This window comes from Centruroides vittatus, unplaced genomic scaffold (assembly GCF_030686945.1).
Source record: "Centruroides vittatus isolate TY-2023 unplaced genomic scaffold, ASM3068694v2 contig_658, whole genome shotgun sequence".
Lineage (NCBI taxonomy): Eukaryota > Metazoa > Arthropoda > Arachnida > Scorpiones > Buthidae > Centruroides > Centruroides vittatus.
In genome coordinates, this window is record NW_027122410.1 from 161,587 (window position 1) to 174,997 (window position 13,411).

Below are 13,411 nucleotides of genomic sequence, written 5' to 3' on the forward strand. Positions count from 1 at the left end.
TCTTTCTATTTCATACATTTCGTATTAAAAAAATTATAAAATGACAATATTTTATAATTTTTGATTAAAATAAGTGCCAAATTAACACTTTATCTACGATATTTTCAATATATTAATGTGTATTTTTATGCTTTGTAAAAGTGTACACATACAATCTATAGGCCTACTGTTGTATTATGTTAAACTTCCAGTAAGCTTAATTAAAATTTGTATTAAATTATACCGAAAATATTTATTTATTTAGCTAAATTGTAATAATTTAAAATATTTAATTACAATTTTATTTTATTTTATTTTATTTTCGTACAAAACTATTAAAATAAATAATTGAAATAATTCAAGCGACACTTATTCGTTTAGTTTCTATTTCTAACGCCAGGTGGCGGCATCGTCAGTATCTCGTGCTATTGAATCACCCCCTGATTAATTATAGAAACAAAAGTATGTCAAGTATTTATATGATATAAACATTAACGATATTTGTAATACCTGTTGTTGTACTTTGTTTTAAAAAACAAATATGTATATAGTTTGATAGTTCCATATCAACTGCAAGGCGAGAAATGGCGCTGTCTTCGTATTCTGGGTATAGTTTTCTGATAAAATTTACTTTTATTTTTTAATTTTTCTATGTTTATTAAGTTGAAATACTGAAAATAATCCACGTTTTTAATTATCTCGTGTCCTTTAACCATTTCCATCCGTGTACAGATGGCTACTTGTTATCAAACATCTCCACTCGTTTCTTTCATTTATCTCCTCTTCAGTCGGATCTATAAAGGGTGATTTATAGGTAAGGTCCGGATTTTTGGGTGCATTTTTAGAATGGATCGGGTGCTCATTTGGGTGCTTTTAAATTCTGTATTATTAAGACAAAAACTAACAAGTACTACTATGTTTACACTAGGGCACTTGACAACAACCATTTTTATTTTCGAAATGAAGTCGTTGGCCTTGCTATATTCTACACGAATACGTTCACATACTCGGTATAGGGCACGGGCAAGACAAGCCACCTTTTAGGTTGTTGTAGATGCAAATTTGAGAATGCTGACAACATGTAACATGCTTGATCTGTAACGAAAAGCCAAACCTTTTCGTACTGGACATCATTTGGCCACAACTTGGCGCAAACATCATGGAAAGAGTGGGACACTGTAGTTGAGTTCGTATTTTCAAGTTGGTACATTTTGAATAACATTGGTTGTACAGTACATAGAATCCGATCAGCGGTGTAACAAGAACGTTCAGCACGTACCGTTTTGTGGAATCCATTGTTTCGTCCAGTATAAACACTACAGGATTGTCTCCGACAACGTCCAGGATTTTAGATATTGTTTGATCATAAACTGGTTTCGTGTAGTTTTTTCTGAGTGCACAAACTTTCCCGTATATTTCTGGAGAAATGACTTAAAGGATTGATTGTTAAAAGATCTTATATAACGGTATATTTGCCTGCAGAAGAGCGGTCTTTAAATCTTCATAAAACGTATTATTAGCCTTCTCGTCTTTGAAATGAGGCCCCTATAAATATGGTAAGGTGACCTCAATCCAGAATTTTCTAGATTGTTCTTTTCTTAGAAAAGAAAACACGTGTTGCAGATTTTCAGTGAATCTGTTTACATTCTTAGAACAACCCTAAGGCTTAGTTGTTTAATCCAGAAAATTCCACTTTACCCCCTTTTCTCTCAACAAAAGAAGAGAGTAAGTAAGCTAATTATCGTATTTTTCCCTTCAGCATACGTGATCCGGTTTAACAAATTTGTTTTTCACTTCAAATGAATGAATAAAAACCACCAAAAACCATTTGGGCATGTCTTTTTACACTCTGCCCCTTTCAAAAGCCGAGTGAGTGCGGCAATCAAAATCGGGACCTTATTTATAGGAAAAGAGTTGGCCCTGTTCCTATAAATCACTTTATATACAATCCTTCCATCTTCTCCTTGGTTTAGGGAGAGTAGACCCTTCAACTTTTGCCTCTGTCATCCTTCTCATCTTTAGTTAACTTCTCCTTCAAATCACAGTTTTATCTTTTCTCCTGGCTCCCCTATTCTTTCTATTGGGAGCAATGAGAAAGATGAAACAGTAATCTGATGGATAAGAGAAGTTTCTTTCTTCAATTTCTCCATCCATCTTCTCAAATACGCCCTTTTCCTTCACAGCGTAATACACTCTTTTCCTTAATACGTATATAGGCTGGATTTAGTGACTTGTTATTAAGTCCTGTCCCTCTAACAAATAATAAAAAAATCTATAATCGGATAAGATGCGCCTTAATTCAATACTAAAAGGAAAAAAAATCGTGTAATTTTTACGATTTCTAACGGGAATATCGAATGAAATTTGTCATAAAGAATTATTCATTTTACAGTTTAGAATCGAATTACTGAATTTGAATTCTGATCATTGTGTAGATTAATCGAGGTGTTAGCGTAGAAAAATATCACTCTCACACTAGAAATATTCAAGTTCGAAACCCAATAGGGAAGACCTCGACCTACTTCCTCTCCTGTCGATCTTCCTGGAAACAGATTAGTAGATAAGAAAGGTATATCTTGTGTGTTAAACAATAGGAATAAGGATCTTATATACGAGGAATACCTTATTTTACTTATATCTACCTCTATAAATTATGATTTTGTTTTATTTTTAATGAAAGTGTGGTGTTGACAGGTGTTTTTTTAAAAAATAATCATAACCCAATTCGTTAATTACTTAATTAACTCTTAACTCATTAACATGCTAATTAGTTAATTACGCATTAATTCATAAAAATAGTTTAAAAGTTGGTATAATTATTATACAAAAATATAAACACTATCTTAGTTATAAAGACTCGGCATTCCCAAAATAGAGTGGGCCAAACGTCGGTTAACTGCTGTAAAGCTTTAATTTATAAAAACAAAAAAAAAACCTTCACAGATAACCGATTTTTGACCCCTCTCCGTCCAAATAAACGTATTAATTACATAAAAATGTGCGAAAGATAATGGACATTTAAAAACCTAATTATAACAATAACAATGTTAGAGAAAAACAATTCGAAAAGCAACTTGACGTCATGTTAATTTCCATTTCGTGAAAAATAAAAGAGTGACGTCACACGAAAGTGTTGGGAACTGGTCGAAGCAGTAAGATGTACTAAAACCCTATGAACAATCGTACAAGTAAGTGAGTCAATTAGAGGAAGATCAATTGTGATGTTGACTTTAATCGTATTGTTTGCACTCGTTGCGAGGTGAGTAATTTTTCTTTTATTATATTCTACGTGAAATTTTCCGTGAAATTCACCTAATTATAACCACCTTTAAGTGAAAAATTCGGTGTTAAAATACGATAATTATTTAATAAAAAAATGAAATTAATCTTCTACAATTTACTGTATTATTTTACAGAATTTTATTGTTTTATACTTATGAAATTTATCAAATTTCGTAAATAAATACAGTAAGTTTATTTACTTATTTATTTACAATATTTACACAATTTACTGTATTTATTAATTGATTTTATTACGCTGGAAAACACAATAAAAATCGGCATTTTATTGTATTCTTGACAATAAAACGTAACGTTCCATTGTTGCAAGAACAATAAAATTAATTGTTAAAGCGAAATTTACATACATTTTAAATGAAATTAATTTTGTAACATAATTAAATTATTACGTCATAAATTAATTTTTTTTAAAAAAATAGACGAAGTGTAACTGTATACAACGAACGTGTATGTGAATTAATACAGTAAACGTGACGGGCGCAAGAATGCATCTTTTTTAGAAGAAAATTACGCATAAAATATAGAAAAAATTTAAATATAAAATTAATTTATTATTAAAATTAACTGAATATAATGTTTTTAAATGCAATTCGTTTGCATAAATTTATTTTATCTTTGTTTTTTTCTTCAGCATATCCGCTCTATCTTGTCCTTGCCACTCCAATATAGAGTTAATTAAGTCGTGTAAGAATCCCAAAAACTGCACCAATGGCCTAATAGAAGACAGTTGCGGTTGCTGCAAAGTCTGCGCTAAGGTAAGTTACGAGGAAATTTAATTAAATTCATTTATTTTCCAGTCAAATTTTTAATTAATTTCCACGTTCGTAGGCCGAAAACGACAAATGTGGAGGACCTTGGCATATGCATGGGCGTTGTGGCAAAGGGTTAGTTTGCGTTAAACCCGAAAATCGTCCCAAACACATATCGCTTCAACCCGAAGGTACATGTAAACCTTTAAAAAAGGTACAAAGCTTATTTGGAATTAATGTTTCGTGAACATGCTGCCAAAATTATTAACTTTCATCATCACCTGTTACCTTTGCTTCCACGTTTATTGTATTCCTATTTGCTTATCTGTGAAAATTAAATACTCTGTTTAAAAATATGCATTAAAGTAAAGTATTTTGGTCATTTTTTAAAAAAAAGTTATAATCAAAACGAAGAGAGATCATTCGTTAAATTAAAATAAGTATAATAGAAGTTTAATTGTCGTCACCGTACGGTTTCCGCCATATTGGATTCTACGCGTTTTGAATTTAAACGTAAATTTACTGTTCTTGCGTTATTTTTGGTGAGTATAAAATAATGAAATGTGTGTAAAAGTTAGTTTAAATGATGATAAAATAATTTATATACTTTTACAATATTTGAAAAAGGAAAAAACGTTGAAGCGATGCAATACGTCGCGACCATTTTAACATGGATGCGACGTCACGAATGTTAATAAAATTCGCTAATAACTTCGTTTCCATTGTATTGCGGCAAACGATATTTTTTTCCATTGATAACATTCATTGTACTGAATGTAAAAGACACATTGAACCTTTGGAAGAATCTTCGAATGGCGTGCAAAATAATTAAATGTTGTATCACGTTGGGGGTATATTTAAATTAATAATTACTCGTCGGAGAAGAATGTTAAAATATTCATTAAAAAACAAAATAAAACTAGCAGAAAGACCAGAACTAGTCGCATTGGCAAACGGATGATTCAACGCTCGAGTATGAGAAATTTTATAATCGGCACTCTCTCAACATCACTTGATCTGTACAATTTTTATTCCAGATAATCGGACGTTAACACGGGCATTACGAAAATAAAACGTCTGCCGAATATTAGTTATTAGGTAAAGTTAAGCATTGTGATAAAAACTGTTAAGAGAGGACAGCTACATCATCCTCATCTCCGATCTGATGAAGCTGAAGATGAAAAGATGCTCACGCTTTCCATTATGAACATCACCAGTTTGAAGATGAAGATGAGGAGGAGGAAGGAAGAGAAATTCCTCTCAGGATCCTCTCATAAGATCTGATGAGGTTGAAGTTGTTTCCTCGTAACATAACTTTCTATTCAATTAATTTCTAATTTATAGACTAATTGTAAAAAATGTAAGGTTATTTAATGGTCATTAATTATTTTAAATGTGTTTTCACGCAACCGGTTTTTGGAGAACGAGTTATAGAAAAGTGGATTTAAAAAAAGGATAAAATATATTAAAAAATGTATATATAATTTTGAAACTTTTTAAAAATAAATAAATTAATTTGACAATATTTTAGCTTTAAAATTAAACTTCTAAAACAATATTTTAAATTATTTATTAATTTTTAAAGCGAGTATATTCGAAATGAAATTAATTTAATGACAAATAATTAAACTTTTGGAGCATTTTCTTTTTAAAAATCTGAGTTCTTTAATTATTTTCTATGATAAATAATTAAGAAAAATTTAGTTTAAAAAAAATAATAATAATAAATAAATGTATGAATTAAACGTGAGATAAATTCAATTTGAATTTTCTCATATTCTTTTTCTTGAATTTTTCATTTAAAAGATATCTCCAACCTTCAACACGTAACCTTTCACATCCTTGTTTACCAAACGTGACTAATATTTTTTCGTAGAAAGTGATTTCATTCAAAACAATTGGCTTTTGTCCAGATTAAATTATGTAATACATTATTTTTAATTACTTCCTACGAAGACCGAAAAAAAAAAAATCTTTTTAAATATAAATATATCAAAATCTTATTTTCTATCCTTAATAAGCCTTGTTATTAAATAATAAAATATTTTAAAAATTCTATAATTAAATTTACTTTATTTTTACACCATTTAAAAGTCCCATATCGTGTATAATGCGCACTTTTAAATTTTCGATTTGGAGCTAAATGGGGTTAAATTATAACGTACAAAAGGGTAGACATGTTTAAAAAATGTATTACGGTTATCATATCCTATTAATTGTTTTGTAATATTCATTTCATAATGTTTATTGGTCCTGTTTTATAACTCGTCATTGACGTTGTTATTCAGGTTCTGATGTAATTTAAATTCTCCTGACGTGCACCTGTATATAAATCTTGATAATTTGATAAACATTTATATACAGGTAATTGATAAAAATAACAGTTCGATACGTTATTATTTGCACTCAAAATGTCAGATAAGCTGCTACGATTGGCAATATTCTGCGTGTTAATTTACAGGTACGTTTAATAACGTATTTTAAAACGTATATTAAATATTTATTCTAATATAAAATTACTTTTTATAATATTTTCTGACATATTTAAGTGTAATTGAGAATAATTTTAAGAGATATAAATGTAAGAGAATAAATTATTATCATAGAAACATATGGAAGCTTTACAAACTTACAATATTTTTATGGATAAATTAAATAGATATTTAAGGAGTTTACTAGTGAAAATCTTGTAGAAATCCATGAATTAAAAGGTATTTTTTTTAATCGAGGGATCAATTTTTTATTATATTATTTTTCTAGTATCTATTCTTTATCATGTCCTTGTCATACTATGAAGGACTTGAGAGATTCGTGTAAGATACCCGAGAATTGTCCTGCAGGACTTACTTTAGATGCCTGTGGCTGCTGTAAAGTGTGTGCTAAAGTAAGTTTGGATTTATTTATAAATTATTAAAGATATAAATAATTTTAAAAAGAACACAAAAATTTAAATAATTAATGTATGTTTTTTATTTCTAAAAATATTAAATAAATTTATTAACCATTTTTCCTCTCGATCACCTTGAATTATCTACAGTTATTTATTTCATAAAACAATAGGATATTAATTACTTATAACAATAAATTCTAACAACATCCTCCCTAAGTAACTTTTAATTCTGTTTTTCTAATTATTTTTTAATATTTTAGGCATTAGATGAAAAATGTGGGGGTCCTTGGGAAACTTCTGGACGTTGTGCTAAAGGACTCAGCTGTATAAAACCAGAGAATTTACCAGAATATCAAAAATGGCAAGCTGAAGGAGTCTGCATGCGCGATTTATAACGGCATAGAAACCCAATTTTTACGCAATTTTGATGTTATAAATTTAAAAAATTCAAATAATCGTTATAAAATACTGTTTATCTATTAAATAAGGTTAATAATTAACTTTTCTTTATCGTAATTCATCATTTAAATAATTTATAACCGGTGTAATTCCATGGGTTTGGTATTCGAGTATGTTTAAAAAATTGAATTATATTTAATTAATTTTCAAATATAATTAAATTTTAATGTAATTCTTAATTACTTAAAACATTAAAATATGTAATCAAATTAATTATTGTGAGTTTTTTTATGCATAGGAATACAGAAAAATCAATTTAAACTGTAGATTAGTGTAGGGACGTGGAGCACCCTTTTAATTAACTGAAAGGAGTTATTTAAAGTTAGGACGTGTTAACGAGACTTAAAATTCGCAGTAGGACTCTTATTTCGATCGATAGTTTTCGTAATAAGTTACGAAATTTCTTTAGAAATTTTCTGCAGGATATTGATGCAATATATTTTTTAATATATCGAAAATAATATTCAAAAGTACAGAAGTTAAAGATGAAAACATTACTCTTTCTCACATTATTCGCTATTTTTCAACGGTAAGTTTAGAGATTTATTATATATTTTACTATTTATAACTAAAAATTTATCTATAATTTGCTTATCATCACAAACTGAAGAGTACGAGCTTATAACCTCACTCTACGAGGCCTCACGTTTTAAACTTTATTCGGTGGAAGACAAGGGCCTTTCGAATGTTCAGAGCCTGTTAAACTTGAAGTTAATGGGGTTATAATTCACCTAACTGCATATTTTACCAGTTAATTGTGGTTAAGATGCGCTCCTTTCGTGTTTATTTTAGTGTATGTACGTTAATGTGCGCTCCCTGTGAAGGAAAATGCCCCGATCCTGTGGGTTGTAAAGCGGGTTTAACGAAGGATGTATGCGGTTGTTGCTACATATGTGCTAAAGTAAGTACGCTTGTTATATGTTTATCAGAGTAAATTACAATAACTGTAACGTTTAAACAGTAATTATACAGAATTTTATTATTTACAGTCCGTAAACGAAAGATGCGGAGGAGTTTGGGGAGGGACTGGAAGATGCGGTAGAGGATTGAAGTGCGTGAGAAGAGATCGTATGCTTGTAGGTGTTTGCAAATCAACAAGGAAAAAACGTTATTATTTTTTAATTAATTAAACTTTTTTTTTGTATTTTAATAAAGAATAAATTAAAATTTAATTTAAACACATTTTTTATTATAAATGTTCTAATTTAACTGCTCCAAAAACCGATTTAAAACGAAAATTCTCACGTTTTTACGCATTTTTTCTTGCATCTTTACTTTCCCAGCTGTTACACAACAGAGAGGAAGGGTGGAGGGTGCAAAAATTTCGGGGATTTTTCTGTATGTATGGATGTTAGTGTGTTTGTATATGTATGTGGGGGGTGAAGCAGTTTTGTTGACCCAATTTGAAGCTTAATAACTCTTTTTCCTTTCGTCAAAAATTTCTAAAATTTTGCAGAGAGATTTGAGTGTAAGGGGCATTAATGCTATTAAATTTTGGTAGTTAAAGGTCGACTGAGTGAGGAGATACAGGGGTCATCTGTCATAACTCGAAAGTTACGCAACTGATTGCTAAATTTTTTTTTAACCTTTCGTTTTAAGTTAAATGACTAGAAATATCCAATATTTTCGTAACAATGCACTTAAAACTCGCTCTCTTATCTTAAATATCAAAAATTACTTAACTATTCTATACAGAAAAAAATTACGTGTTTTCTGGTTATAAGAATAGAAAACGAGTTAAACAAAACTAGGAAAAGTAATTTAAATTCCTTTTTGCCTTTTATAAAATAAAGAATTTATAAAAATCTTTTTACTTGGAACTTAATAATGTCCAGCCCATTCGTAGAATCAGCAGCAAAATTTCAATGCATCCTCTAAAGGAAGTGAAGAAATCTTTTCCTCTAACCCACCATAAATAGGAGAAAAATTGCAATTTAAAAAAAAAAATAATAATAATGTATACAAATTAAAGTGGATTTATAAATATATAACATCAATTTATTAAATTTCGAACAGAAGAATTTAAATTCCATACATTTTAATCACATATTTATATAAGTAAATTAAGGATTAACATCGCAGTTCTTCAGCATCAGTAACTGAATAATGATTAGAATTAAATAAAGAAAAGAAAACAAACTGTAAAAATTTGAATTAAAATATAAATTATTTTACCAATTTTCCTGTACAATTATTTAAATTTTTGGCCGACATACACCAATAGAATACGTTTCGGTTCTATCGCATTCCAACCCTTTAGCGCATCTTCCACTGATGAACCACGGTCCTCCGCATCTTTCTCCTTCTCCCTATTAAAATAATAATTAAATAATAATAATAATAATAACATATAATTAATTAATAATTAATTAATTTACTCGAGCGCAAACGTCGCAACATCCGCAAGCATCTTTAGTGAGGCCAAAAGAGCAATTTTCGGGTAACTCGCAACTTTCTAAATAACTTTTATCGTAGAGGCAAGGGCAAGATAAAGTATAGATGCTACAGAAAATAAGTAAATAATAATAATAATTAAAATTAATTTATAAACGATTAATTAAAAAATAATAGCACAAATTTACCTCCCAACGATGCAAAAAAAGATAACGAAGAGCAACATTTTTAATGATTTAAGAGGGTGTTTTCGTGGCAACATCCGTTGGTTTCTTTTACTTTTATAGAGAACTTCACGTTGATTTTAGGAATTTCTACGGTTTTATCCATTTTATTTTCAGAAATTTAATACCAGGAAGATGTGAAGAAATCGGATACAAAAACAATATTTTTTTTTTATCATCAGATTTACTAAACAGAAAATTAATTTTATTATTTTATAAATAAAAAAGACTTTTAATTTAATTTATTTTCTACGTATTCTTCTTTATTATTAACGAAAAAGCGACTAAAAATTACAATATAACACTTCTGACACCGGTTCCTGCCAGAATGGTATGTGCTAAACAATCATACATCTTCGGAAAGATCCGTTTTTCTACCGTGACGGCATGCTTATAACTTAGGAGTTGTTAAATATAGGCTGTCAGTTAAGTTCCTGATCACGTAACATGCGTAACAGGAAGTTGCAAAACGTCAGACGTCACACAAGTTATCATCTGTTGCAATGTAAAACTTTCATTAAAGTTATTACTTATTATATGAAGAAAATAAATAAAGGTATTGATATCGCTTTTCTGTTTAATAAAACAGATGAACGTGATATTAAATATAGATACATAATAATGCACTTTTTTTATACTGCATCGGTTATTTGCTTGTGTAAGTAGAAATATAAACAGAGAAATGTGATTTCGTATATTACGGAACAATAATTAAAGAACGAGATTTAATACACTAACAACAATAACCTTTAGCTAGCATTTGAACAAAAAAAAAATGGCTTCCAGTTATCACGTGACACGCTCTCGACTAATCATAGATGACAATTGTTGACAAAGGCGTGTTGTTTCTTTAATATTTGGGATTATGTTTCGCTTACGTGTATTGTTATGCAAATTAATTAATTTTAAGTGTAAAACCTAAACCTATTTTACTTTTAAAAAGGAAAATCAAATATTAAAAATGTCAAAATTCCAATTTTTAAAATATACACCCACAATTATTTACATCTGGCAACATTAAAGTAAGATTATTTACAGCGCCATCTGATTTTCGAAATTTAAACTAAAGTTTTATAAATTTAATTAATTTAATTACAAATACGAAAAATATATATTAATTTTAAATTATTGTTTTTATCACGTTGAAATAATTACTTAAAAATAAATAATAATAATTTCTATTGTTTATATAATTGACGCCTTGCGTAGTAAACTCGGAAATGCCTGCTCTGTCCATCACGCTCTACGTCTAGTTATACGAAACAGAAAAATTATTTAGAAAATCGAATAAAAACATTATTATATCGTGGAACACATTAAAGTTTTAACCTTAAGAAACACTAAACAAATAAGGCTACTAATTCCTAGAAAGAGGATCTAATGGTTAATAAACTGCACCTGGCGGATCCAGTTAGAATTACAATAACAATAAAGCCATAAATAAAACAAACCACCATTCTATTGGTTAACGATTCTCATTGTTTTTAGTTTAATTATTCTCATTGTCATTACCATTTTTGTGGCCGAGTGGATAAAACCATCGAGAATGGTAATGGCCGAGTTTGCGCGTGACTAACCAAGTGAGTTTTCTGAATTTTTTTCATGGAGCCAATAGAAATTCCTCCCGAGAGACATTCCTTCTTGAGAAATCAACTACGTGTTACGCTGCTTTATTCCATTAATCCAATACAATCCAATCCTGTAGAAAGTCCTCCAGAGAGGAACTTTTCTAAGCAAGCTTAAGAGGAAATCTATTCTCAAATTTCAGACATAACTCTGGATTATTAAATATTGTAGAATCATGTACTGATCCAACCCATCTTACTAATAAGTTTTTTCGTATTAGTAAATTAGCATCACTGACTACCTAAAAACCCTTAATGCCAGATTACGTCTAATCTTAAAATGGCGGAAGGCAAAATCAATAATCTTGTATTTAAGATAGTCGTTAATCCTGCGATTAGTCTAATCGTCTGTTGGTGAAATAGGGGGTTAAATGACGTCCACACCGAAAGGGAAAGAGGGAACTGAAAGTCGAACAAAAATCTGACAAGGGGTGCGGAGGGTTGAGCTTCGATAGAAGAGGAGAGGGGTACGGAAAGTTGGGAAAACTGGGACAAGAGGGGGAGGGGAGTTAAAATTTAAACAAAAATGCGGACATAATTTATGAACAGCCCCATATGAATATTTTCAAATGCAGTAACCCATCAATAAACGTAATTTATTTATCTTTAAAATGGAAAAATTTCGTGTACATTTGTCTTATGGTAACACCACGATGCGCCTGAGTATGTGATTTGGTGGGTCAGGCATTCGAGCTTCATCTTGCTGCTGCACACTCCGCTCATCTTAGGTATCGTCATCTATGTTAGCCAAAGATGTTCGCTTTAGTGGTGTCCGTGGCACTACCATAGATACAGAGGAAAATCAAACTTTGTAGAAACCGATGTTTCATGCAAATGGTTGTATCCGTTCTTTGTGTAGAAACAGTTTGATTCAAAGTGCTGACTGCAAAAAACACTACTATTGCTTGGTCGTCACGTATCGCTGTCAACCATCGATAGAAGTATTGCTTGTTTTTAGGAAGCCCGTCAAGAAAATTTCCATTGTGCGATCGTTTTACGTACAAAAAAAAGTACCATATCATCGGTAAGCGATCAAAACCCCGTAACTTTAATTAATATTTGTTCAAGTTTGAATTACAACATTGATGGATAACGAAACACGTTTCCTGTGATCTATAAAACTCTCGTAATAAAACCTAGCTCAATACATAAGTAAAAAAAATAGGACTTCTGAAGGAAGTTTAATGTTTCTCCAGAAAAATTTCTTCAGGAGTTACGAGATTTTAATCGGCAACCCACGATCTGGCAACTAGGCCTATATCTAACTTACCGGTGAAACGTGATACTGGATCCTTTTTTGTATCTTGTCGTACAATTAACTGCACTGAAACTCGATAGTATTCCTGTCATGTTCATGTGATGATAAAAATTCTCGTACACGCGAGTCTAAATAAATAGCAATTACAGTAGAGCATCGATTATCCGACCTCCGATTAACCGACCGCGTTCTAGTCGGCAAATTGAAATGTCCGCTAGTGATGTGGCGCTACAATATTCGGTTATGTCTTGGCTACTTTAATATTATTTCTGTTAAATTTTTGCATGTTTTAGCTGGCAGCACTGGCTCGACCATGAAATGGAGGCTAGTATTTAAACCAGGTCTAATACACTATACTAATAATGTATTTTTTCATACTTTTCGGTTATCCGACTTTTCAGTTATCCGACCAACCCCAGTCCCCAGTTAAGTCGGATAATCGATGCTCTACTGTACTCCAAAAATAACTACCGTAAGTCGGCATACAACAAACTGTTCACGGCTTAGGCACACTCTGCCTTAAACTGTCATGG

General features: G+C 30.4%; 2 protein-coding genes and 1 long non-coding RNA gene across 6 annotated transcripts; 2 read left to right on the top strand and 1 right to left on the bottom strand.

Moving 5' to 3' along the window:
* Nucleotides 1-533: 533 nt before the first annotated feature.
* LOC136979994 (venom protein 302-like) lies at nucleotides 534-4,384 on the top strand. Of its 2 annotated transcripts, none has more exons than XM_067276016.1 (3): nucleotides 534-586; nucleotides 3,911-4,034; nucleotides 4,108-4,384. In XM_067276016.1, the coding sequence occupies exons 1-3, from the start codon at nucleotides 564-566 to the stop codon at nucleotides 4,273-4,275; spliced, it is 315 nt and encodes a 104-aa protein (XP_067132117.1). In that variant the 5' UTR covers nucleotides 534-563; the 3' UTR covers nucleotides 4,276-4,384. The 2 variants fall into 2 exon arrangements, with proteins under 2 accessions (XP_067132117.1, XP_067132116.1); XM_067276015.1 differs by lacking the exon at nucleotides 534-586 and adding an exon at nucleotides 2,887-3,238.
* Nucleotides 4,385-6,338: 1,954 nt separating this feature from the next.
* On the top strand, nucleotides 6,339-7,590 carry LOC136979995 (venom protein 302-like). The gene is made up of 3 exons (XM_067276017.1): nucleotides 6,339-6,489; nucleotides 6,789-6,912; nucleotides 7,179-7,590. Exons 1-3 carry the CDS (start codon nucleotides 6,440-6,442, stop codon nucleotides 7,311-7,313), a joined length of 309 nt encoding a protein of 102 aa, XP_067132118.1. The 5' UTR covers nucleotides 6,339-6,439; the 3' UTR covers nucleotides 7,314-7,590.
* A 1,763-nt stretch (nucleotides 7,591-9,353) lies between these two features.
* Nucleotides 9,354-10,364, bottom strand: LOC136979996 (uncharacterized). 3 transcript variants are annotated; one of them, XR_010881475.1, is made up of 4 exons: nucleotides 10,291-10,364; nucleotides 9,960-10,085; nucleotides 9,756-9,879; nucleotides 9,354-9,686 (listed from the first exon to the last, which is right to left on the bottom strand). It is a non-coding gene; the product is annotated as an uncharacterized lncRNA (long non-coding RNA). The 3 variants fall into 3 exon arrangements; XR_010881476.1 differs by lacking the exon at nucleotides 10,291-10,364 and having other exon boundaries at nucleotides 9,354-9,476; nucleotides 9,553-9,686; nucleotides 9,960-10,138; XR_010881474.1 differs by lacking the exon at nucleotides 10,291-10,364 and having other exon boundaries at nucleotides 9,960-10,130.
* Between the last annotated feature and the right edge of the window lie 3,047 nt (nucleotides 10,365-13,411).

Coding starts and splice junctions, on each gene's coding strand:
- LOC136979994 (XM_067276015.1), top strand. CDS start 3,201: ATGTTGACTTTAATCGTATTGTTTGCACTCGTTGCGAG. Junction 3,239..3,910: donor TTGTTTGCACTCGTTGCGAG/GTGAGTAATTTT, acceptor TTTTTTCTTCAG/CATATCCGCTCTATCTTGTC. Junction 4,035..4,107: donor GCTGCAAAGTCTGCGCTAAG/GTAAGTTACGAG, acceptor CCACGTTCGTAG/GCCGAAAACGACAAATGTGG.
- LOC136979995 (XM_067276017.1), top strand. CDS start 6,440: ATGTCAGATAAGCTGCTACGATTGGCAATATTCTGCGTGTTAATTTAC. Junction 6,490..6,788: donor TTCTGCGTGTTAATTTACAG/GTACGTTTAATA, acceptor TTATTTTTCTAG/TATCTATTCTTTATCATGTC. Junction 6,913..7,178: donor GCTGTAAAGTGTGTGCTAAA/GTAAGTTTGGAT, acceptor TTAATATTTTAG/GCATTAGATGAAAAATGTGG.